The sequence below is a fragment of the Falco biarmicus genome, chromosome 3 (assembly GCF_023638135.1).
Source record: "Falco biarmicus isolate bFalBia1 chromosome 3, bFalBia1.pri, whole genome shotgun sequence".
Taxonomy (NCBI): Eukaryota; Metazoa; Chordata; class Aves; order Falconiformes; family Falconidae; genus Falco; species Falco biarmicus.
In genome coordinates this window covers 49,160,897-49,187,383 of record NC_079290.1, presented here as the reverse complement: position 1 = coordinate 49,187,383, position 26,487 = coordinate 49,160,897, and the positions used below count along the sequence as shown (strand labels likewise).

General features: G+C 38.0%; 1 protein-coding gene across 3 annotated transcripts in view; it reads right to left on the bottom strand.

Annotated features, from left to right (window-relative positions):
* ST18 (ST18 C2H2C-type zinc finger transcription factor) overlaps window positions 1-26,487 on the bottom strand; it is a 101,263-nt gene that overhangs the window by 4,574 nt on the left and 70,202 nt on the right. For 2 of the 3 annotated variants that reach the window (XM_056333042.1, XM_056333043.1), the window contains exons 12-20: window positions 21,256-21,501; window positions 15,145-15,260; window positions 12,192-12,254; window positions 11,331-11,399; window positions 6,357-6,419; window positions 6,181-6,261; window positions 4,923-5,144; window positions 2,779-2,867; window positions 1,145-1,248 (exon numbers count right to left, since the gene is read on the bottom strand). In XM_056333042.1, coding sequence (XP_056189017.1) covers window positions 1,145-1,248; window positions 2,779-2,867; window positions 4,923-5,144; window positions 6,181-6,261; window positions 6,357-6,419; window positions 11,331-11,399; window positions 12,192-12,254; window positions 15,145-15,260; window positions 21,256-21,501 — 1,053 coding nt within the window. Of the gene's footprint in view, window positions 1-1,144; window positions 1,249-2,778; window positions 2,868-3,583; window positions 5,145-6,180; window positions 6,262-6,356; window positions 6,420-11,330; window positions 11,400-12,191; window positions 12,255-15,144; window positions 15,261-21,255; window positions 21,502-26,487 lie in introns of those variants that run through there. The other variant, XR_008820971.1, reaches the window with a different exon arrangement.

The following is a 26,487-nucleotide window of genomic DNA, read 5'->3' as shown; positions in this document are numbered from 1 at the left end:
TTCAGTTCAGGCTTTGCTGGTCAGACTACATTCACCAGGGAGCAAGTCTGAGGAGAGGAAATTTGGCTGCATACATTGGGCAATCTCTGTGCAAACAGCACAGTGCTCACCACAGAGAACTGAGACACTGAACACGCACACCTCCACACACCCCACAGTGTATTTTGGGATGGATATCCCTACAACCTTTGCAGTGTGAAGCCAGGTCATTTAGATCCAGCATAGGTGGCATAAATGTCACCTTTATTTAGACCATACACTCAGTAGTTATTACAAAAACAGCATGAATCAACACTACATCCAAGTGTGGTACAAATACAGAGGGGTATGGTTACACTCAGTTTGTTTTAGATCAGTTTAGACTTTTATTCAGTTCCCAGGTCTCATTTAGGAACTTTTTTCTTAAACTCTTATTCCTGAAATGTTGAGGAAGCTTCTGCTCTTGCTTTTACCCCGACTGCCCAGTTGAACTCCCAGGTGCACATAGTAGTCTCTGTAGGCATGAATGTATTCAGTTCACTCCATAGAACCACTATCAGCTTCTTAAAGCCAATTTAATCTCTCCAATATACAAAAGAGTGAAAGAGAATGGCTCTGTTCCATAGCTCTGGTCAAACTGGTCTGCTACACAAACTAGCAAAAGGAATTTATTCTTTCCCAGGTGTTGCCTGGTGTTTGAATAACTGACAGTGGGTGAACTGAACTAGGGAGATTTTCTTAGGTACACATAAGAACAAAATCAACTGGCATTAGGAGCTGGAGTGTGCTGGTAAGAGGTAATATCCCCCTAAAAACTGCAGTCATGGGATTCTGCAGAGGTTGGTCAACAAAGGAAAATGAACATTTTGTTTAGTAAATATGGTTTTTCTGCTTGCCAAGCTCCAAACTGCCCTGAATTTGTCATTCACCACATCTTTAAGACAATATCCAGAAATCTGCTGCTCATTTACAGAAATCAAACAAAAACCTGACAAAAAAGCATGTAGGATTCTTTTTGCTACTTTTAAGTGGCGCAGAGTGATGGGAAAACAAATGCACAGGAGACTAACTGTGTTTAAAACATAGCATTTACATAGCACTTAAATTATTTATTGTGCTTAAACATAGCATAACAAAAGGTAAAACTTTCATGTTGATGTCATACCTGGGTTTGAAGTTTCATCATGTCAGCTTCAATTTTAAGATTGGATTCATTCAGTTCTTTTATTTCCTCATCCAGGTGTCTGATTTCTTCATCGCTCTCTATTCCTGTAAATAGTTGAAAATACTAATATCAGATTTAAAGTATCCACATGTAAATGGATAGATGAGTAACAAGCTGTGTTAACTGTTACTGGACAAGAGGAAAATAAGATTTTGATAAAATTATTGATCCTTAAATTAATTGCCTTTTATTTGCTTTTACTGTCAAAATTGTTTCCCAACTATGAAACATCTGTGTGAGCTGAAACATAGAAGGGACTTTCTGAGTCTTTGTGTTTCAGAATTCTTTTTTCCAGTGCAACATGCAACTACAGGCTGGAGGGCACAGAAAAGAAAAATTGCCCAGAAAGAGCAAAGTTTTTCATAAAACATGAGGGAGTATTTACCATAGTTTTGGTTTGGTTTGTTTGTTGGGTGTGATTTTTTGTTTTTTGGGTTTTTTTTTTCATTTTAAGAGAAATGTAGCAGCAACCCTTCTGCAGGGAACTCCCCAGGGTAACATCCCCACTAGTATAATTATTTGCTTTAGTAAGCTCATCTGTACCTGCTTCTGATCTTGCATGAAGTTCTGTGGGGGCAAATCTGTGCAGAGTAACTTCAAGAAGCACAGACTTAGTTACATGTGACAAATAGTGACATTTAAATAGCAGCAGAAGGGAAAGTGTCCGGAAGCTAACAAGTATTAGAGAAAAAAAAAAAGTAAGAGAGACTTTCACACCCCCCATAAGTGAGATAGCAAAGAAAAAACTACAAAAAAGACTTCAGTTCTTTAATGAGAGCCTTGTCCTGAAAAAATCTGAGCAGCTATAGCTGCTGGCAATACATGTCCCTCTTTCTGCTTAGTATCACTCTGAGACTAACTCAGCCTAGAGATTTGTGCCGCTGTTTTTTGTTACTGCTGTAAAACCTAGAGCGCTGAACAGAGTCTACTGGGGAGCCAGCTTAGAAAATCTTTAAGCAGCAGTCGCTGCCTCAGTGAGAACATGGACACATGGAAGCAAACTCATTTGCCCAAAGTAACACAACCGTTCTGCTCAGCAGTTGGAGGCATAACGACCAAGTTTCCTGAATCTTGGCTCAATGCCCAACTTTCTAAAGCATGCTGAACAAGAGATGCCTACCTAACTATTTGGGAATTGTTCCTTTACACTTGAGCTAACAAAATTGTCCAGGTACTGCACAGATACTAAACCACATAGTATTCACGTTAGGGAGAAGAATCAATTTGTGCACACAATATTCTTCCCTTTTAATGTAGTTATCAGATAGCTAAGTTCTCCTGATCTGTAACTAATAATTTATTAGTAATAACAATATTGAAAGCACCTCCAAATAAAAAAATAATGCCCTGAGACAAGATGAGAACATGCCTTCAATGTTGAGTTATCAGGATGTAAATGAAAACAATTTCATAATGTCTCATGCAAAGATTTTTGTTGGTCAAGATTTGTTATTGCTAGAGACAAGTGAAAGGAGTGAATAATAATGCCACAATGGCATAAAGGGGCATAAGTATAAATGAGTCAGGGCTCTTCTATCTAAATAAATGTCAGCATATTTTACAAATCTCCTTACCACCACTTGCTTTAAGCTTGATAGTCATTAATTCTTCTGAAATTTTGCCCTTTTTTATGGCTTGTGCATTCAAAGGACAACCAGACAGGCTGAAACAGATAGGAAAAAAAAAACATTAGCACCCACTTGAAAATGGCAACAATCCTTTCAGGCAATATTATCATGCACTTGGACAGACCTCTGTACCTAAGGTCACATAAGTATCTCCATTATAGCATAGCTTCGGGGAATGACATAACTCATAAAGAGCCATTTAACTGTATGTTCCAGCTTGAAAATTGGCACAGAAATCTCAGCCTGAAAGTAAACATCTCTTAAGCATATTTCAGAATAATCAAAATAGTAGTGGCAGCTACCATTAAGTTATGTGAAGATGCATTTACAAATTCTTGAAGTTCCAACACATAAATAAAAACTCTATTGTTTTTATTGAGGGCTTGTGCTCCAGGTGAGAGGGGCAGTATGGTCCTTTATAATGGTAAGTTTGCTATCTTAAAGAAAAATTAGTTAATGGGATGATTTCCACAGTGCACAACTATTGTATCATTTTGTTGATACACAATAATGATCAATACAATAATAACTCTGGATATATCCTATAGACTGTAATAGCTTTTTTGAATGGTTCTATTATATACTCAGTTTGCTTTTTAACCACTGTTCACATTAAATTAAATTTTGCTATTTCAAAGCTTACAATTTCATCAGCTGGTAATTATCTGAGGCAATTTTTATAGCCCACTAAAGGGCTAAGATGCATTGCACTGACTTAATACTATCTTTATAAATAACAAAGAAGAAATACCCATATGCTGAAGAACTGGCAGAAGGATTTGTATTCAGAGGTTGCCAAGTAAGGAGTGAACGAAAATTTTGTTCCACAGGAAAATGCTGGTTTTTCTGTGCGTGTAAAAATTAGAAACAAAAATCCTAATAGACATGGTGTTTCCACATTGGGGGGGAAAAAAGCTTTTGTGGGTTGAAGTTAGCTTCACACTGGCTTAGCTAAAAGCTATACAGGGAAAGATGCTAGTTCTCCAGTTCTAAAATGCTGCTTAGTATCTCTGTCCGGAGCAGATAACTAAACTCAAGAATGTCTCAAAGCCATGGGTTACTTCTTATATTTCAAATGTCCTAGTGAAGGATATCGTATCACAAAGCTATATTTACTGCCTCATTCTGACTAACATGATCTTGAGTGTGATCCAGCCTTATGTAGCACAGAAGTCATCTGTAGTATGAGTTGCAACCGGCTAACACACTATGTATGTTATTTACTAAATTAGCCCCAATTTACAGTAGTATCCTAATGTAAAAACTTCAACAAGGGATGTAGATCATAAAGTTAAGATAACACTGGACTCGGGCTGGATTTGTTCAAGTCACCTTGGACATTCTGGTATTGGAGATGTTGGTTCAGCGTGTTAGGAAGCAGAGGTGGTATAGAATATAGACTTAATTCCTATTACAGACAGAAGACCAAACTTTGCCAGGTATTAATTCAGACTCTACAGCCAGATTCTTTGAGTAATATTGAGTGAATGTGGTCAAATTATGCTAATGTTTTCACAGTGATATATAAAATCATGGTGTTTACTGTTACTGGTATATGTGTGATTCCTGTTTTGGAAGGATAATTTTCTTTGCAAGATTGTTATAGCTTCAAATTAATGTAATCCATATGAGTTCTACATGTTTACTTTTTTTGTGGTTCTAGCTATTTAAATACAAAGTTTATGAAAACAGCTTTTCCACTGGTAGAAAGATGAAATTAATTCAGCCATTGCTCTTGCTAAATCTTTTCTGGTAACATTTCAATGATATTTGCACTTTCCATAAAAGATATACACATACAACACATTTGCCTGGAAAGAACTCTGTTTAATTTTAAACCACATAGACACTGTTCTAATCTGAAGAAAAGACCTTGGAAAGTCACACTGCAATGGGAACATAGAAAAAGACATAAAAGTTGATTTCAGCTCTCTGAAAGTTATTCTGATTTGTATTACTTCAGCTGCAATGTAAACTAAGTTGTTACTCAAAAGACTTCAGCACAATTTATTAAGACTGTAACCTCACATGTTGTGAATTCAATAGTGGAATGTTAAGGAAAAATGAAAAGAGAAAACACAAAGTTATACCTTCTGTGGGTGACAAAAACATTATTTACATGACCCAGCCCGTTGCAGCCTGGCAAAGGACAGTGTGGCAGCTCTTGTTTGTTCAGTTTCCAGGATAGTGAAGACCCATTGACGGGACTCTCCTTCTGTCTCTTGGCAGCCAAAGGACAACCAGAAGCAGTGCGATGAGAAGTGTATTTACCTGATATGTGACCTTGGCCATCACAGCCTATCACTGGACATCTACAGAAACACAGCAAAAGAACCCCCATTTTCACTGGAGAGAGCAGGTGAAGACAGTCTCAAGAAATTCTGAGAAAATAATTTCAGCTGCCTGTGCCACTTTGCATGAACGGATTAAGACTCAGCCCCTGGAGGCACAGTGTACCTGAGCATCCAGTTCATGTCGAGCTGAGTTAGGTGGGTTCAGCTGATTTTAGGATTAGGCAATTTAAAATACAGTTGTACAGCCTAAGAAACTAAACCATTCATTCAGATAGTATTTTACCAGAAAGGAAAATTGAAATTCTATCACAGGCAATAAATCTGACTTATAGAAGTGTATGGGAAATCGGCATTCTCTCCTCTCTATCTAGGTTTCTGGTATGAAGCAGAGGGTGGGCTTCTGTACCCGAAAACTTGTATCATCTCATGCAAACATTTGCAAAGAAAGATTTGGGATTTTTTGTGCTGCTCTGTCAGTGTTATGCAGCTTCTCACATATTATTAGCAAGTATTAATAACAACATTCTATGCGTCTAAATCTTCATATCTATATTCTGGCAGTTATCTTTTACTGATTTGAATAGAATGTGTGGACAAGTCAGGAATGTAATTAATCTCAATGGATTTTCCAGTTTTTACTTTATGACAAATTTCAATTCCTGCATAGAGAAAATACATAAGACATGTATTTAAGTTCTCTGGGACATATTTTGAAGGTGTCACGCTGATTTAATTAGCTGACATGTTTCACTACAGGCAGAAATAATTTGTTTTCCCTCATTTTGCCAAATTTTTCAACCAAGTGGCACTTTCATAGCACTGTCTGAAATAATTGGACCAATGCAAGCAAATATAGCAATCCTGCCTCACTGTTCAAGCTCCAAGGTGATGGAGCTTTGCTAGAAGCAGAAATATTTGGTTCGGCTCCAGCTCTAGGCCCTATTCTTATGCAGCTCAGATTAACTTGGGCATCTCCTATGATCCCTCAAGTCCTGAGCTTTTGTGGGGCTTTCCCCTTCCTTCACCGATGGTAGAGCACTGCTTTTGTACTCACTTAAGTTCAGGGTCTTCTTTTTCTTCCTTGGTAGGAGTCACTTTAATACCTCCTTTCCTGGCACGAGGACAACCAGATAAGCTGAAAGAAGCACACAGAATAAAAGCCACCTCTTTCTGCTGCTGCTTGCCAAGAACCCTGGGTGCTGCAGCCCCATGCAATGGGACTGTTTTTACCTTCTGTGGGATGCGTAGTTCCCCGTCACGTGGCCAGAGCCATCACAGCCAGGTGTCGGGCACCTATGGAATAACACAGAGAGCTTACAAAATATGGCTTCAAAGGTACACAGTAAATGATATTTTGTCTAGGGTGGAAGAAAGAACTGTAGAGCTTTTGTTGAATAATTAAAACCAGTTCTTGCTAATTTCTTTTTTTTTTTTAAATAAGCAGACTTTTTCATTTTTTTTTTCTTTCTTTCATAACAGAGTTTTAGTAAGGAATGTGAAATATATTGTGTACGATGTGTAGATTTAATCAGTGCAAACACTGTTTGCACCAAACATTTTTCCTTGTACAGGATCAACATTACAAAAAAAAACACCAAAAAAAAAAAACCCACCAGCTTGATACAGATCTATTTGTAAATTTACTGTTATGTGTTTGTTTGTTATTCTTCTGATGTTTTCAGGTACTGGTACAAATAAGCAATTTGTCAGTATTTACAGAAGGGGAAATGGAAGCAGAAAAGCAGTTTTACTTTTGGGCATCAGCAGGTGATAGACAGAATTTGAATTTAATAATTTGTATGTTCTAGAACTGTAAGCATACAACAGAACCGTATCTTTCTAGCACTAGATTCAATTGGGTATTCAGCTTGGCAGTGGGATTATGCTTATGTCTCGTAGTTAAGGGGTTTCTGTGTGTGCATGTGTGTGCAGCAAACAAGCCTTTTCAAGTATGAATGTTTAATACTAAAACATCTATACAATGAAAAGAAACAAACCTGCCCATTACTGTATTTTTGCCAGTGGTCTGGGAGGGTAGGCTTCTTGCTTGCTGGTCCTACATGAACAATGTGCTCCAAAAGCCTACTGGAGTCAATAGGTCTTTGCACTGACTTCTGTGGGTTTGGAGCAGTGGGGCTTTATTGGTAGCACCTTCCATCTCAGAAATTCAGATATATAGAGATATATAGACAGATTTTTTAATATTGTTTCTGTTTAAGGCTATTGTATTTCATGTGTGGGTTTTTGTTTTGTTTTATTTAAAGAGAAGAGAAACACACCTCAGCACACAAAGTAGCACAAAAGAAATATTTACCTTTAGAAGTCATGCCAGCCATTTCTATGTTTCTGTATTATACAGTACAAAGTTCTTACACTAAGCATCCCTACGGGCCTTTTGAATGCTATGATTTTTACAGAGTATCCGAATTACAAAAAGACTTGAGCCAAATAATCTTGTACTGAACCATTAAGGAAACTTGCATTGTTCAATACTTTCTTAAGGGTCTCAGTTGTTACTGAATCTTTCCTGAGGTGAGGAGATTGGTCATTTAATCTAGTCATTGGTAGGCTGTCATGTAAAGCAACTACAAATATAGTTGTAATAGCACACCTGAGTGTGCAGGTGTATCTCTTCACAGAATATTTAAAACTGGTTTTCTGCGAACAATTAATTTGTCAAAAATGTGATTACTTTTGGACATGACCAAATTTATTCACTGATTCAAGTAGAATTCAGCAAATATTTCAACTGAAGAAAAGGGAGATTTAATTTTTTTTAAAGATAGTGTCAAAACATTTCATGATGATATTTTCAGAACAAAATATTTTGGCAGAATGACGTGTTTCACACTGACAATGAAGGTAAAGGTGTGGGTTGCAGAGTGCCAGATATGCTGGACTGTGTAGAGCTAAGCGTTGACCTGTCTGAGTGTGGGACAAAGACTGGGCACAATGTCATGTGCAGCAGGCAGCAAGGGCAGATGTCTGGAGAGTGTGAATGCTCACAAGTAAATCCAGAACACCTGCCAAATACTATGCGTATTAATTTTGGCTACTTGTTTTATCAGATGATCACAGATGGAAAAGCTGTCCGCATAGACTGGACATGGACTTTAATTCTGTAAGAGCTCTTTGTGGGAGACATTCAGAACTGAGATCCTGAGAGTTATGGAGTTAAAAAAGACACTGAACTAGATTTAAATCTCCCCATCTGTATTTACCACTTACAGCAGCAGATAGATTTCACAACCAAATCAGAGTCCAATGTATTCTTGAGGTCATTAAAGATTTGAGGCTGAGATATTATCAATACTGGTGAAATTATAAGATTATATAGGTGGACTACTGACAAATTAGTAAGAAGCTTCACTAGCAAGACTCCTAAACTTGGCCACTGGGTTGGGTTTTCCAAATATTGGTTGTATCTTTGTATGGACTGTGAAATTCCACAATAGAAGGTACAGCAACAATGCATTGCCTTACAGTCAGTAATACTGTGGATCTTCATCAGTTTTTAACTGGCTGATGAGTTTGAACTAGTGCAGGGGTCCTCAAACTTTTTAACCAGGGGGCTGGCGCGTAGATGAAGTGGCAGGCAGTCATCTGCGGCTGCTTGGTTTCCCCCCCAACCCCTGGAGGGGGGGAAGGGGGGGGGGGGAGGGGGGAGGGGGGGGTCTGTAAATACCGGGGGCCGGATTGAGGACCATGGGGGGCCGTATCCGGCCCACAGGCCGTAGTTTGAGGACCCCTGAACTAGTGTCTCAGCTTAGGGAGTCATCCTCTGCTATGGATTCCTGTGCAGAGCCAAGATAATCAGATTTACACTGGAGGGCCAAAGGCCTCAGGAGCTCAAGCTAAAAGATGTCAACTCTCAAGTCTATGTAGGTTACAGATTCTTTTACAATTCGTTTGTTTTGCAAGAACAAATCTCTCAATGACTTCACACAGAAATTCTTAGAAGTGCTCATTGAGTACCTGCTGGTTTGTTCCCTTCTCTGAGAGGGTTGCTTTATCTTTAGGTAGACAACTACAATTGCTCAAAAACTCATAGTTTTAAAATTTGAGTCATCATTGACTTTAGTATGTTTTAATCTAACCACCTTAGATTGCTCTGTGCAGCAAGAATCCTCAGATAAAAGAGTTCTTGAAACTGACTCAAAGGTTCACTTTCTGAACAGATCTTCCTTATTTCCAAACTGTAGATCACATGGAGGCCTGGCTTAGAGTTTCATAATTAAAGCCAAAATCATATCTTGATTCTGGCAAATTAAACATGAATAACATTTGGAAAAACACAGCTTTTTCATATTCATGCCTAAGTACATGAGGGTACTTTCACGGCCTGATTCTATGAGCTTTTATGCCCTCTGCTCACACAGCAATAGTAAAATTAACTATTGATATCACTATACTGCACCAGTGCAAGCACAACTGCAGTTTTTGACATGAGATTTCATTTAGCCGATGCTTATCAAAAGCAGAGTTTTATTTAACATTTCACCTGAATTACATTTACAGGAAGCTCAAATAAGGTGATAGATTCGTGGAAAATGATTTTATTTAGCCCTTTTTCCTTTTGCAAATTGTCTGTGAACAGATTTTGATTTTTGCTCTTTTTCTAGTTAATTGAAATTAAATGCTAAGTGCGTTATGCAACATATTTCTGTCTGTGAAATGTCCATGAACTTTGACTTTGTCTTTCACAACTCACATATTATACATGTCGTACAGTGTGCAGTTTGTCATTTAAGTCATATGCTGTTGCTCCTCTTTCCTTATGGCATGACCAAAACTCTAGAAGCTTTAGTGGAAAAATAACCATATTGGTATGCAAATTTCCTTATTCACACATGAATATGGGGCGGGGGGCAGGGGGGGAGCGGTGCTGCATGAGCACAAACTATTCAAAATATTTGTGTGAGTGTCTATGCATGGCAGAAAGCCAACAAAATCAGGGACAAATATATATGACTCAGCAAATGATTTCAAATTTGTCAGCATTTTCACAAGTTGGTTCCTCGCTTCTTGTGCTGTTCTTTTTAAAACAAACTAAATGTAAATTTTGTACCTTTGAGAATCAGTGATGGAAAAATTGAAGTACTGAGCCAGTCTGTCAGTCTACCTACTGGTTTTGGGAACTGTTTTGAACAGTTGCCCATATAAATAGCTTTTCTTTGCCATTTTGCTGCATCTCCAGTAGGTTCAACTCCATACCTGACATCAGTTCATCATTTTGTTTATAATTCCAGTTGTCAGATTAGGGTTTAAGACCAGTAACATTTGAACTGGGGAAACTAAACACTGGTTCAAGCCTAAATGTAGTCAGTCTTACTATTAATACTGTTAGAACAACATAATAGTGCCATGATCAGACTTCATTTTCTTCTATCTGGACTAGGATTGAACCTAAAGGACAGAAAGGACGGTCACGGGGTTCTCTCTTTTTTACATGCATTCATGAGTTTTTCCAAGCCATCTATTATGGGATCCAATTTACAAGTTGCAGAGGGAAAGCTATGAAAGAACTCTAATTATCCTTTCCTCTTCCCCACATCCTTATTGACAAAGCCAATTCAATAACTAGATGACTGGTTGCCAGTGCCTCTCTTGACTACAGATTTTTGAAATATTCATATGTCCCTATACATCTGTCTATATAGCAGAGCCTGCACAGTCCTTTTGTAAGTGACATTTCATGGTGAGAATTATGCCAGAACAGAATCATATGACTTGATGTCTGCTTCAGTGACATTAAACTCATAGTATACAGTAGTGAACGGTAAAAAATTGTTTGTGGGAGTTCTGGTCTCATTTTTAGATTTCTTCTAACTAGATTTATTTCTAATTAAATAATTCTAATTTATTCTAATTGGATCAGGCTGAGTTATTTGCCGTACAAGTCTTTCATGTTAGATATTTTCTATTTCTCTCTGACTAAATACTGTGAGAGCAGCATCTCTCCTAGAGTTTACAATTTTTTCCGCCAGCTCCTGGTTGATTCATGAAAATGAAGGGGTACAAAAATGAAGAAAAGCAAATGGAGAAAAGTAAACTCTATTTCATTCAAAAGCTTTCAAACCAATTCACTTCAAGTTTCAAACAAAGGTTTGATGTAGCTCAGAGCAATTCAAATGAACAACTGCGTTAACATAGGGAAAATGTTGATTGAAGATAAATAACATTTGTGCTATTATCAATACTTACTTAAGCTCCTGAGAGTTAGCAGCCATAAGGGATTTTAATGTCTTGTCAGCTAATGGGCACCCAGAAACACTGAAAAAAACCCAATGTGAATGTTTTACCAGAACAGAACTTTTTTTTTTTCTCTAAAACAGCAACCTCCAGACAATCTATGACTTATAATAGGGAAAAAAAAAAATATCCTCAAATATTTGCTTTTGGCAAAGGAGAAGTAGTCAATATCAGGCTGTGGTTCTTAAATTACTGGAAAGGTATACAGTTAAGACCAAAGGTTTCTAAGCCCCTGTAAAGCTTTGCGTGGGGAGGCAGTGGTACACAGTGTCCTTCCTTTATCTTGCCTGCATGAAGGGCAGGTAAAGCATCTGGTCCATGTGGCTGGGAAAAAGCAGAAACTCTTCCATCCTGCTCCCAAAGGGAAAGGCAGGAAATAATTGTTTCAACCCCTAGGTTGGCAATTCTGAGGAAAATACTTAGCATACTCAGATTATGTTAGCAGATCTATGAACTTCAAAGTCATACATAGAAATATCTGAAGAAACCTCATTTAAATCTCATGCACCAGCATCTGTACAGAGAGTGCTTGTACACTAAGGGAAATGCAGACTTTACTAAATTACTTATCTACAGGTCTCAGCCAAGAAATGCAGCTACAGGAATAAGACTATGTTGCTTAACTCCATCAGTCTATCGAGTCCAGACCTTCACAAAATACAACAAACTAGAAAAAACAGTCACATTTCTGCATGGATTATTTTCTGCAAATTACTTTTGAATGGTTATCCATGGTTAGTATAAAATTATTCAAAGATGACAACAGCTAAAAGTAGCTCTATTTCCTGCTTTAGGATTCCTGTTGTTCCTCACCTCCGGTGTGAGGCATAGTTTCCTGTTACGTGGCCGCTGCCATCACATCCTGGAGTTGGACAGCTATGCAAAGGAAATGCAATGAGAAATTAGAATATGTATAACATGCTACATAGATCACCCTTTGCTGCAGTGAATTACATAATGATCCTTAAAGCAATCACATTCATCATTGCACATCTTAAAACTGTCATGACACTGCAGAAAGCTAGCAAAACTTACACAACACTTCTAGTTTTCAATTATTACTTGAAGCATAGAAGAAACAATGTTTTCCTATTTCCACCATGCAAATAAGTAAATTTTTTTTTTTTTTTTTTAATCTATGCAATGTGAAACCACCATGCTTTGCATCAGTTTTTTTGGTTATGAGTTGCATTCTTAAAAGACAGTTTCATTATCGGTACCAAATTTTGACAGCTGTTCATAAATATTAGGGCTGAAGTTTCTGATCTGACCTCTTGTATAACACAGACAAGAGAACAATAATTTCCAAAATAATTCCCTCAACTTCTGACTAAAGTAAGGCACCTTTTTTAGAAACACATCCGATCTTTATTTGCTGACATAAGTGAGAAATTAGTTGTTATGGTTGCTTGCAGAAAAAAAAGCACATCAAGCTCACACAGCTGAAGTTCAGGATGAGCACAAAAGTTTCCCAAAATGTTTCTCAGCTGAACTGAGAAGTGATACAAAGGTGTCATACATTTAGCAGAACAGGTATGTTCATTTATGCATAGAGATGGAGGTATGTTTGACCTGCAGAAGATGTTATAGCTTCTGTTTTTCCTCAGTCCTTCTGCAGTCATGGCACTGAGCTCATTTATCAAACTGGGATACAGTCCTCTACAAGAGGGCAAAGATATCAAGAAATGCAGTCTGTGCATGGAGGGGTAGGAGTAGGTGAATAACATATTTTTCTACAGTATTTTAAAACTCTAACACCAACCTTATTAGAGTCACCTTATAAAGAGCTGTGCTCCTTTCACTGGGTCCATGGATAAGAAGGGCAAGCAGAAGCTGTACAAAACAGCTGTACAAAAACTTTAGCTAGTGCTCCATACTAATGAAAAAGGGGTACCTGAGATCCTCACCTGGCTATTTTCTCTGAGCTGGTAGAGTGCTAGGAACGTTTTCAAATCTGTAAAAAAGCCTTAGGAAGACATCAGCCTCATTTTCACAGCCCATATCAGCCTGGTCAATGCAGTTACAGGCAAAAGAATTAACGTGGCAAAACAGAAAGCAAATGCTAGGAGGTGGTATTCTTAAAATTGTTTGCTGCAACTGAGCTAACCATGTCAGAAATTTTTTCTCTGCAAGTGCTTATGTCATTTTAAAAACTTCCTCATGATGGAGCCAACTGTATTGAATTGTTCTGTGCAAGTTCTAAGCTCAACGGAGTCATAGAAATGCAGTCTGATCCTTACATTATCTATAGAGTTCTGATAAATTAAAACTATTTCTTATTTAATTTTTTGCACAGCTACATTTTAGATAACCATTTCTACTCACTGTTTGAAAATAACACAATAAAACCACTGTAGGCTGATCATTGCCCTACTAAATACTCTGGGTATTATTATTTAGGAGAGTAGAAAAGTATTTTACAGGCATCTCAAAACAGGTCAATATCACAAAGGAATAAATATTACAGAAGAAAAGCCATTAGTCTTCAGCAAATAAACTCTCAGTGATTTTTGTACGCATTTGTTTTAGAAGAGACAAACTAAACCTGACCTGTAGCAATTTAGGTCATGAACTACAACTGCAGATATAATGTGGTGAGTAGACAATATGCAGACTGCACGACATCGGGGGGGGGGGGAAGAATCGTTCTTCACAGCAGCATGCCCCAGGGAAATGTAAATTCTAGAGGCAGAGGCGAATCTAACTGCTTCGGTGCCACCGAGTCTGGTGAGCAGGACACAAGGTGAAGGGATACCATTCATTTATTTATGGTCGAGCCTGCACTGATACATTATGGGCTATCATCACCAAGTGATATGGAGCACACTTGTCTAGAGACCTACTCTGGTTTGGGACAAAAAGAAAAGTGCTATAAATGATCACTAAGTCCTAGTTGACTATTAAGGTGAAAAGACTATTGATATCAAAATGGTGTTGGTGTGAATCCAAAGGGGTTTTATGAAGAGCCTAGATGAGGTTTTAAAAAGCAACTAGTGTTAAGGGCTGATCAAGTAAAATGGGACAATTTTACTGATTTTTTCTAAACTGAAACAAGCTGTTATTTAACAGAATTTCTTTGCGGTCTAGACAGTAAAGTTTTGGAACTTAGGACATAGCAAGTATGTCTCTGTACTTGGGAAAAGAGGGTATTAGCTTATTCTCCAAGAGTGCGAGCTTGTGCACCCACTGGATTGTCAGCAGGACAGAGTAACTAACTCTGCTTTGAAGGAAGCAGATGAAGGATTTACGCATAGAATGTGTACAGGTTGGAAAACCCTGGGGCAGTTCCTGTCTTGTGTTTTATCTTTTTATGAACTTTACATGGCTCCTATCTGAGAAATCCCAAGCACTTCTACACAAGCTCTCAACAGTGGATCTATGATGATGATTGTCCAAATAAGGTTTATTTAATAATACATTAACATTAGCACAGACAGTCTGTAGGATCCTATGAAACTGTGTGTTTTGTAGAAGGAGCTATTACCCATTTCTTAGCTACCTGTCTGAGGAGTAAGGAGGAGTGATGCCCAGCATAACATTAGTCATGAATCTCTCCAGACCCCCAGGCCTATCCTGGCTTGTCTCAGCTCCAAACTTCATGTCTGCCCGTTGTATACCCACACCAGGGAACTAGCTACCTGCAGTGGACTGCCATGCAAGTCTCCCTGCTTAGCTCCTGCAAATCTACTCCAAACCAGCGCTCAGAACAACAATGTAGTCAGTCTTTACCAAGGCAGAGGAAAACATGGCGGTTTTTGTGACTCACGTGATGAGCTCCTTTTTGAGATCTCTTGAATGGACCTTGGGTTTAGGGCTTGGTATGGAGACATCTCCTGGATATTTCTTTTCCTCTACATTTTCCGGAGAGCTCACTGGATCTTTCTGAAATATTAGATGAGAAAGTGACAAAAATTTTCTCTTTTCAAGGCCTCCCATATATTCAACAAAGAACTTGCTGTGGCAAGAAGAAAATCTCTTGGAAGATATGTGTCTTAAGAAATGATGGAGAGAGATGTATAAAGTTTAGTACATCCTAGTTTCAGGTTCTCATAGCTAGATTTAAAAAAAATGTTATGTAAGTATTTCTGAAGGCAGATGCTGGTTTAAGCCATACATGAGGAAAACTGAGTTTTGCTTTATAAAGTGGTGATAAAAGCCAAAGAAAAGTACACAGAGAAAATAAAAATAGCTGTTGAATATATAGAGCCAAACAAGACCTTGGCAAGTATGTTCTTGTTTTTTCTGTACATCACTGAGTCTTGTATACAGTTGAGGTGAGTACCATTTTACTGTGAATTACAAAATTACAATAATAAATGAAAAACCCCTCTTTTACATAAGCATATGTAAATGCAAAGCTTTTTAGGTCTGTAGGATGGGGTTACTTGTTATCTTATCCAAAGAGCAGATTCTTAAAATAAAAAGCATAAGAACAAAACCACTTTCAAATTTTCTTAGCAGCAGGCTGCTAAGGGTATTTCTTGTTTTCTAATATTTGTAGATTAAAATCATCACTGCCACAGTGCTGCTTGATGGTTGGTATGGACCATGAGCATTCACTGCCTTGGGAAGACATTTTGGAAATTTGGAGTCCTGAAAGGAAATTACATATTTGTGTTCTGAAAAAAATCTGTGATCACTTCAAAATAGCTTGGTTTATAGTTTTGAGAATTAATGTCTTCAATTAATATTATTTTTATGAAAGAGAAGTATTTCATTTCCAGAGGGATGCTCTGTGGATATTGTATAATTCAAGAATTCTCCAAAGCCCATAGCATCAATTATTGAATCTCCATTAATCCCTTCTGGGCTTCATGTTAGTTTTGTGAGTCTGTTCTAATATCAGGTAGTAATCACCCAGAGATTACTGTCTGTAGGAGTAGGAACTCTGCCTGTGGTTGAGAGGAGAAGCTCCCAGCTCCTGCTAAACTCATGGGGCTGGTGCCATAGATGCTTTGGGCTTGTGCAGCTGATGAATGTGCCAGGACAGAGGGGCAGGGATGTCTGCAGTGCTGTTAAGGCAGAGCAGAGGGCTGAGGAGAATCTGGCCTGAAAATGGAGATTCTGCCTAACGGGACTTGTAAGCTCTGCAGGGGTGTTTCTTCTGAAAAAGCTTCCATATGGTCCTCAATTCTGGCAGCTCGTCTTTGACTGTTTGGAGACTGGATCCTCAATATGACTTCCTTCTGCTTTCTGGTACTGGCTACCTACTGCCTACTGAAACTCACACTACACATACATATAGAAACCATGCCACATTATTGCTATATCAATTACTACTGACTTTTGCAACCACATTTGTGGTGTTAGTTTGTTTAGGAATAATCTAATCTGCTATGAATACAGAAAGCAAAAATACTTACATTCAGCTTTACTAAACAGTCTTTCATAGTAATTATCAAGTAATTCAATTTTTCTTTTTTTTTAAAAAAAACACCATGATATATTTCAGGCTTTTAGAATTTTATTTCTAAAGGAAAACTTTGGATAAGGAGTAATAGGGAAAATTAAAAGCAATGAAAGGTATTGGTAAAATGTTAGTACAGAAATAATAAATAGTTGAAGATCCTCCAAACAAAAATGCTAAAAAAAAAAAAAAAAAGGTGGAAAAATAGGTGTCATTTTTGTTCAAGATTCAAGAAACATCAAAGACAGTTGTCCAAGATTGAGTTAAATCCTGTTTAAGGCAAATGGGCGTGCTTTTGCCATTGCGGTCTACAGAATGGGGATTTGAGTTTTTGACTCTATCTGTTCACAACTCTAGACCTGCCTTTCTCATATAGACATAAATGCAAGCTCCTACAGGGAACTGTCACAGTGTAAGTCATTGTAAAATCCAAAGCTCCCCAAATTAACAACAAGATAGTAACCCTCTGTTGACAGCTAGAAGGGATCAGATGTCAAAACAACTTCAAAAAACAGAGGTAAAATGATTTCCATTTAATGTAATAGAGGTTGAAGAAGGTTGGTTTATCATTTTTTCTCTAACCACCAGCTCCAATAGGCTGCATCTCTGTCACTGAACTGAGGACCAATACTGTGTTTCTAAAAGTTTAGTGTATGCCTGGGCTGGATCCAATGTATCAGGACGGGAACACATCAGCCCCTTCCACTTCTTGTCAAAGGTATAGCTGAGAGGAGCCTGGAATCAAGAGTGGTGGAAAGACCACTCTGGCACTCCACTGGGATCCTGAGGTAGGTGATGTGCCTCAGGATGCACATGCAGCAAACAAAAGTAACCATAACTGTTCATGCTGCGGGGTGTTTTAAGATTTTCATATATATAGCTTGTGTTCTTTATCTCAAAGGAAAGATATCTCTTAGTCTTTTGCTGGTGATGGACCAGAAACTTGTGTGTGTGTTTTCATCATCATGTCACTGCCTGATATCTGCTGCACAGAAAAGATTGATCAGGAATTATGTGTAGCAAGGCTTGACAAAATACTACAGTATTGCAGTTCACAGCTTCATTTAATGACATTTTACTGAACTATTTAACAAAAATAAGATTGAAAGATGAAGATTAACATCTACAGCCACCGGTATAGCTGATACTAGAGGGTTTAAAACTGCAATATTTTAATTTTCTATCTTTGAAATATTTTTTTTTCCCAAATTTTAATTGTGAATTTCCTGAATTATTAAGATTTGTATTATTTTTAAACCAATAGCTATACACACACCCACACCCCCCCTTACAATTCCATAGTAACTGCACTTTTGAAAAAGAAAAAAAATCTAATAAGGACCAAAGTGGTAATACAGTTTCTTTCCTAGTTACCATTCCTTAGTATATTTCCCAGGAATGAGGCAGACATATAGACATTTAAACCAGTGATTTCTTCAGCATTGTCCTAGTGCCTTGTGGAACACTTGGTGTTATTCAGGCAGCATGAAATCTTCAGATGTGTACAACGTGCAAAAGGAAGACAGTGCAAAGGGAGTGTAGGCAAAGGAATACCTTTCTAGGACCTTACATCCGTACATGTGGTCCAAAAGGAGTTGCTCTGTCTGAAATGAGTAGGTCAGACCTAAAGACCAAATATTTTTTGGTCCTCTGCACTTAGGACTGAGTGTAAAGCATCATGCCTTGGCTTGTATGCTTCTTAAGCTATTCATCTTTAGAGGGAGAGATAATCCTTTGGGAAACACCTTTAGCACTTCCCACTTTTTGGTCTGTTAGGTGATGATTGTCACAGCTAGTCAAGTCCAACCACATGTATGGTTTTTCCTTTCCTATTTGAAAGCATTTATAATTAAATGTTATTAAAATTCTGAAGAATTCGAGTAAAAGAAAAATCAGAATGACACCAATCGGTCCAAATACTACTATTTTCTGCAAAGAGCGTGTGTGTATTCATGCATGCACACTACAGAAAGAAAGAAAGCAATGAAACTCCATTAATGTACAGATGGAAGTTTATATTGATTTCAGCAAAGACCAGAACATAATGGTAACATGAATAACAGATAATAGCATCTGGCACTTTTAACATTTTTAAGCCCTGAAATCTTTGGAGAACTGACAGTTGAACTAACTGACAGCTCTAGTTATTTCTCAGCGCTTTCCTTTTGGAGAGATTTTGAGCTTTTTCCAAATTCAGATTTTTTTTTTTTAAGGGGGCATCTGGACAGGCTATTTTGCTGAGAGAGAGAGAGACAATATTTTCTGGAAATTACCACCAAAATTAAGCAACTGTTGTGCATATGAACCAGATAACAATGAATTAGAAATAGATATAATCAGTCATTTTCTTTGCATGAGGATAACTGCCAGTCTTCGATTTTGAAAACAGAGCCTCTGGCCCTGAGATCACTGGACATGTCAACACTCCCTGGGATGGCAAAATCTCACAGCAGAGGTCTGGGGCCAGATCCTCAATTAGGGACAAACTGCACAGTGTCAAAGCACCAAATGCAAGGAGCAAGAGTGCCTGAGCACAGATCTTTATGTCCTGTTGGGTAGTCCTCCTATACCTCCCACTCCCAGTGCCCATAAGGGACAGGGAAACAGCCAGCCACCAGTCACGGCCTTCCGAAGGTCAAGCAGGGACTGGGGGGATGTGGAGGTGCTCCTGCCACGGCTCTTCCATGGAGTTGCGGTGGCAGCAGGGAGGAGGAGCAGCAGGACAGGCCCCCTGCCAAGTCTGCGACACCGATTGATCCCCTGCAGCAAGGCAGTTCTCTCAAAGCTGGATGAGTTTGTTCATTATGCGGCATGAATGGGGAAGAGCCTGAGCCCTCAGCCTACCGCCTCGTGTCAAACCCATTCCGAAACCCTGATACAGGGATGCTGTTGTCATTCCTCTGATAAGGAGCATCATCAGCCCCACAGAGATGACAGCAAAGGGCTTTTCAAGACAACCCAGCCTTCAAGAAATGCTCCTCCGTGGTGCAAGCTGTTTCAGCGGTCACACTGCAACAGACTACCTAGTGATGACAGGTTTTTTTTTCTTTACACAACTTAATTAACTTTTATTTCCAGGTATTTTTGGAATTGGAAACCTGGATGCCCTTACTTCAGTCCTAAATAAATTTACCCCTGTCTATGTCTTCTTGAAGTGCCAATTTGGAATTTCGAACAAGATATTTTTGTAAGAAATATAATGTTCAAATGCTATTGCTTGATATATAAAACCAAACAGAGAGGAAAAGTATTTGAAGCTGAATAAAACATCCATATTGGGAGATCTTTTAGTCTGTTTGAGAAAGATATCACTGAGGCTTGTCTATGTTAATTACCAAGATTTTATCTGATTAGCCTTTATGGTGCTGGTGGTCCCTTCCTGATTTAAGAAAAATGCAAGCAATCCATATTCTGACAGCTAGGCTCAAGAGAAAAAATAAAACCAAACTCACCAGCAAAACAAGAATAAGAAAGAAAGACCGTAGGAGCCTATGCTGCCTTGTTGCCAAGATAGAATAAACAGACATGAAAGAGCAAAACTGAAAGAAAATCACAATCAAGACAATTGTCAAGTTCAAAGTGGCAGTCTAGAAGACTAGCCATGAAAGCTGGAAAGTTACTAAATAAAATTATTCTCTGAAATTTTAGTTGTTCATTTTTGTTCCTGCAACTCCATTTTCAAGTTAGGGCTTTTTCATTTCCCAGGACAGGATGAAAAGGGAATATAACCTTGATATACTCATCTAGTTTTTCCATTCTGTTTCCTTATCAGATAAAAAATATCACAATTGGTGGAAATTATGTACATATTCTCTTGTGTTACTTGTACTCAAAACCTTCAGGAATTCCTAACAACTTTTATTTCTGAATTTGTGCTCTCAGACTGTTTTCTGGACCACTGGACTCACTAGTGAGCTCTAAGACTCACTGGCAGAGATTTCTTGAATTATGTTAAATGAAAAATAAAAAGTTTTCCACTGAAAGAATATTGTAGTCAAGGTTCTAAGCATGTATTTAAATGCTTAGACAATTAATTATCTAGAATTATAAAGAGTTTGTGTAGAAAAATTACTTTTTGTTTCAGCATGAAAAAAGCTGCCTTGGTTTGATATTTTGGTGGTGTTTATTTTTTTTTCTCCTGAGTGATCCGTAGGCCATTTGGGTGTATACGCTACAGGACTGAGTCATTAAGAATAAAATTCAAACAACAGTCCCTAATGGTGGATATCTTTGATTTCCTTATCTTATAGACTTATAGACATTCACATGTAAGCTCTGAGAGCAAGATCTTTCAATGTAAGTATTGATTTTTATGCCACATCTGAGAGGCCATTAAAGCTAGCTCAATGTTCACAAACCCTTACCTGTGGAAACTTGATTCTCTTTAAATTGTACTAGGTTGGTCATCCCAAAGACCATCATATGGCCACTCTCCCAAGGGAAAAAGTCACTCAGAAACTGAAAAAATACCTCTTTTTCTTCTTCTTTCCTGCCATGGGTCTTGCTGTAGTTGATGGGTGCATCCCAGCCTTCCTGTTCACAAAGAGCCTGATAGAAGGCTGCATTTACCAGGATACTGCTTGTTTTGAAAGGAGAAGAGGAAGGAGTGGGAAGTGCTGTGCTGGAAGAAGTGAGAGGCATAACTTTGTCTTGGCTTCGGTTCTTTTTCATGCTCAAATCCAGAGTGCCATTTTCATCCACTTCTATCTCAGCTCCCTGACATGCAACAGGAAACAGAGACATGCTTAGATATGGACGTGGTGAGGCTGCAACATAACCATGTGGTGCTTTTAAAGGATAAATATAAATGCATGCTTTTATTTAAATTTATCTGAATCTAAAACCAGCTTTTCGATTTATATCAGTTAATGTCCAACTCTTAGGCAGACTTAAGAGTAGCTTCAGTAATGGTATCCCTGCATCTCAGCTTAAACATAGTAAGTAGAATTTAAATAAGATGACTGTAAACCATAACCTATACACCCTGAATCTAGTTTTATTTAAAAAAGTTTAGCTTTAAATCTTCTTGATCTTTTCACTCTTACAGAGAACTATGACCCCAATTCACAGTTAAAAGCATTAATGCATTGTTTAGGTCATCAACAGCATTATTAATACATATCCTCCCTTCCCCCCACACCCCGGAAACATTACATCTGTATTATGGGGGAGAGAAGGAGGGGGAAAGAAATATGCCTAAAAGTAGCACAGTATGAGAAATTTTCACTAGGGTTTTGTACATCACTCAAAATAACATATTTTCTTAATCATAGTTTGACTAGATCGCTAAGGCACAGGTCTGCACCGAGACCATTGGACTGGCAGCCACAGCAGGATCTTTAGGAGGTTCTTCCTGATGGAGACCTTCAGCATGAGTTAACAAAGCCTTTGCTACCTGGGAAGTACAGCAACAAGCAGCCTCTGATTGCAGGGAGGTGTGCAGTCTGGGGAAAGACCCAAATCTCTTTCCAGGCTGGGAGAAGCAATCAGAGTTGCTCCTGCTCACAAGAAGGGGCAAGTGCTGCTCAGCTGTACAAGAATAAAGGAAGGAAAGCTCACTGTTCTGCCCTGACCACACACACAAAAAAAAAAAAAAAAAAAAAAAGAGTACAAACTCATCTTCTTGGAATGATTAAAAGCTCCAGAAAGTGCAGCTTCCTAATGGAAGCAACAAAAAAATTCCCCTCATGCTCAATATGCAACAGCGCATATTGACATACTATTTATATAAGGATGAGGATAAGACTAGTCCTTTTATTGCCAACAATTACTAAAGTCAAGTAGGGGAAGAGGTGTAAGAGGTGGCTTCTGAAGGAACACTTGGTAGTCTAGTTCTGTTTGTTGCCTTGAATAAGGTGGAAAACATTCCAAGACTGTAGAGATAAATAACAACATCACAGATCAACACAGATAGAATGCTGTAATTAACATCACTCTGTGTCTTTGTCATTACTGTTTTTTATTTGCATCACCACAAAGCTCAGATACCACTTGGAAATTTTGGGCCAGATGTCAGATGCTGTATAACTGTGGGAGAGTCATATAAACCCAGATTGAGACTTCCTACCTTGAGTAATATAAAATTAAACCTATGGCACAAGTGAATCACCTAGAAGCTCTTGTAAATAGAAAAGAGACAAGAAAACTTGTCCAGGGGGCAAGTTTTTCCACCTTTCTTAGACCTCTTTCTTAGGAAGAGATGAGACGCTGGCAGGGTTAGTCAACCGTTTAATGGTTGGAGATAGGGCAGTGAAACTGATCCTTACTCAAGGATCTTAAAAACAGTCGTGGTGAACCAGGGAACTCTTCCCCTGTGCTGACAGTGTGACATGACTGCCCTGGCCGCACTGAAGGCACAAGCTTCCTTCAGGCAGCCTTGTCTTCTACCACTGCCAGTGGGAACTCATTTAAAGGTAAAATGTATCTGATTAAATCTTTTTAATCAGGAGGAAAACATTGGTAGAAGATGAAAATTTATGTCCCAACAATCCTCCTCACTCAGGCAGTCTACCTCCATTTTGTATCCTTGGGCCTAAGTGGGATGCCCACCGAGACCAACGCACTGCCAAGCCATCGGCTTGCTCCCGGCTCAGAAGCTCAGGCTCCTCTTACATTTGCTTCTCCTGCAAATGTGGTGAACATAGCAAAGTTCACATTTTCAATCATACAGCTTAAAGAGAGAGATGTTTTATTATATTTATGGGAAGTAAATACACTTCTAATATGGTCATACTAAGACGCTTTGGTTATATCTTTCTGGCCCTTTTTAGTAAATAGTTTAATCTCCTGTGATAGTTTTAAGCCCTGAATTTGACAGTGCAGCTTATCCTGGATAATAACTTCGTAACCACAACATCTTATGCCATCTGTATAATATCAAATACATTTTCATACCAGCATTAATAACCCTTAGTTACAAAAATCCAAGATATTAACTATATCAGTGCCAAGCGCACACTCCAGGATCTGACAATATAGCTCTGCCATGATCGCCCCAGTGTTTTTTGGCTTCATAGCTGATATGTAACTATAGCAATGAAACAGAGCTACAGTAATCAAGTTTAATGACCAATGTAAAGTAAAATGCTAAATATTGTAGTTGCTGACATTTTTCATAATAAAAAAACTTGGGTTAAGTCTGCACAACCAACATTCACATAAAATTCCAGACCTCTGTGACAGATGGCTTAGGAAAGGAAGCCATGTGACTGGGCTGCAGTAGTTTTATAGTGCAAAACCCATAAATAGTGCAGATTCTCTGTCACTGACAAATAACAACTACTCAGAAGGCAACAGCAACAACAAAAAGGACCAAAACCAATCAAGGTCCTCTCCTCAGTGAAACTGGACATAGAAAAATAGCAGGAAATTTATTGTCTCTGAGAAACAGAGACCATCAGCTACAAGAAGGAGCTCTGTTTGACAAGAAGAGCATTTACTAATGTGTATATTTAAGGCTTCCTCAGCACTTTCCTGAAATTCACGAAGTTGGGTTGTCCAACATGTCCCTGATTCTGATCAGGGAATGCTGGGTTGTGTGTTTGTGAAGTAGCGTACAGATGGGGTTTAAGTGAGCTCACAGATGCACACAACAATTAAATATAGTCATGGAAAAAAAATCCCTTTTTGCCTGTTGCAGGATGGATCACACGTTTACAACGTGGCTTTTTATTCAGAATGGTATAAAAGAGCTATCACTTTGCTGCCTTCATAGCAAACTCCAAATGGCAGAGCACAAAGAATAGTCAGAGATACTGCTCCATTTTTCCTTCCTACTCTGATCCCACCCTCCTCTCAATATGTCTCCTTTGCTTGTTTTACCATGTTTATTTTTAAATTAATTTTAAAATGGAACTAAAACCACAAAAATGGCAAATGACAAAACATACTAGAGCAGTGCTATGACATGTTGACAGAAAATGGCACTTACTATGCTTCGCTCAGACTTGTAAAGGCTGTGTTCTCCTCAATGGAGGCAAGATCTTATTACTGTCAACTCTAGTGCATGTGTGAACAGGTCTATATTTATCAATTTATCATGACATATTTAAAATATAGTTACCAAAATAATGTAAACTGTTCTGATTCTTCTTTAAAATGTGAGCAAAATAAAGATGTAAATGTATCTTATTATTTCCTAACCTATATTAGTTTGCAGCTGTGTAAATCTTTGGGGCCTGATTTTGATCTTATTTACATTTACACTGGTGTAAACCAGGAAAAAATCCACTGAAACAATAAAGAAAAATCAATGAGAGTGAGAGGATATGGTAATTAAATTTGGGTCACTCCTTATCTACTCCCACATCAGTGACGATGTAATTATCCCCACAGATTTTATAAGCTGCTGGAAAAAGGAGTCCACAATAAAAAGTGAGAGAAAAATATTTTCTTTATCCAGGATCTATTTGGTGAAAAGATAAGGTACAAGTAGTACTCTACTATGAATATCTATCTAAAATGAAGACTAATTTAAATATGTAAACAAAAAAAAATGGTGTCTAGCCTCTTCAAGTGCTTTGTACATTAAAGTCAAGCTTTTTCAGCCTCCTTTGTTTTATGACATAAATATCATAGAGTATTTTCTAGTACATTATTAAGTCTTGTCTAAAACTGAACTACATCAGCTAGGACAATAAAGGATGGGGTTTTTTTGTGACAAATTACTCCTGCATTTTTTCATATGCTTTTGGTCCATCTGATCACTCACAATATTTAATACTCTGTAGTGTGTCTTCAGTAATGATTGCAAGTTAAGCTTTATCTCATAGCTGGTTCAGAAAGAGTGAATTATTGTGTCTGCATGAATCTTATTTCAAACCTGTGACCTTAAGGTGATTGTATCATTATGTATAAGGGGTTTTATGTATTCTTTGGTAGGCATCAGCCATACAATTTAATACTAAGTCCAAGGAAACAAAATTATCAATGATTTTGCATTCCCACTAGCAGTTCAGTCTAGTTTGGAAAGCTCAAAAAAGCTCCTCAGTTCTGGTATTGGGAGTAACTCTGAAACTGATATCTTGCCATGTGTATGAATACTATTCTTAATTCAACTTCATCCAAAAGAGTAAAATCTTTTCTACTCCCAGCCAATAAAAATACGTGCATCTGGTCCTCAGTTCTTCAGACTTTAATTTAAGCAAATGATTTATTCTGCAGCAAATTAAAATACTAATTTGGGTCAAAATAAGAAAACTTGTAACTGCCCAGCAACATCTGAGACAAGAATGAAGTCACGATTTCAGCCCAGAGCAATTCACAAATTAAAAAAAGCTAGCCAAGAATGTACTCAAGGAGCAATATGCACAGCAGTATAACAGGATGGTACCTACTGATATTCTTGGCTGGTTTTTCATCCTGTATTTAGGCTTTACACTATTTGGAATAAAGGACTGCCTGAAAAACGTGCTGGTTACTAACTACATTGTTGAAATAATTGATGTAATTATCACCATCATCAATATCCAAGAATGGAGAGATGACATAATTTTGTTCAAAAACAGAATTTGAACTTTAAACGTTTTTAGCAAGTGTCATTTTTTGTTTTCTTTCAAGGCATAATGTGCATATGCCATTTTGTCTAAACAGGTGGGAAAAACACCAAAACAGTCAACAAAATGTTTGGCAAGCAGTAGTGATAAGGATACAGATAAACTGTACTGCTTGCAGCTACCTCTGTGATACATAAATGTGGTGAGG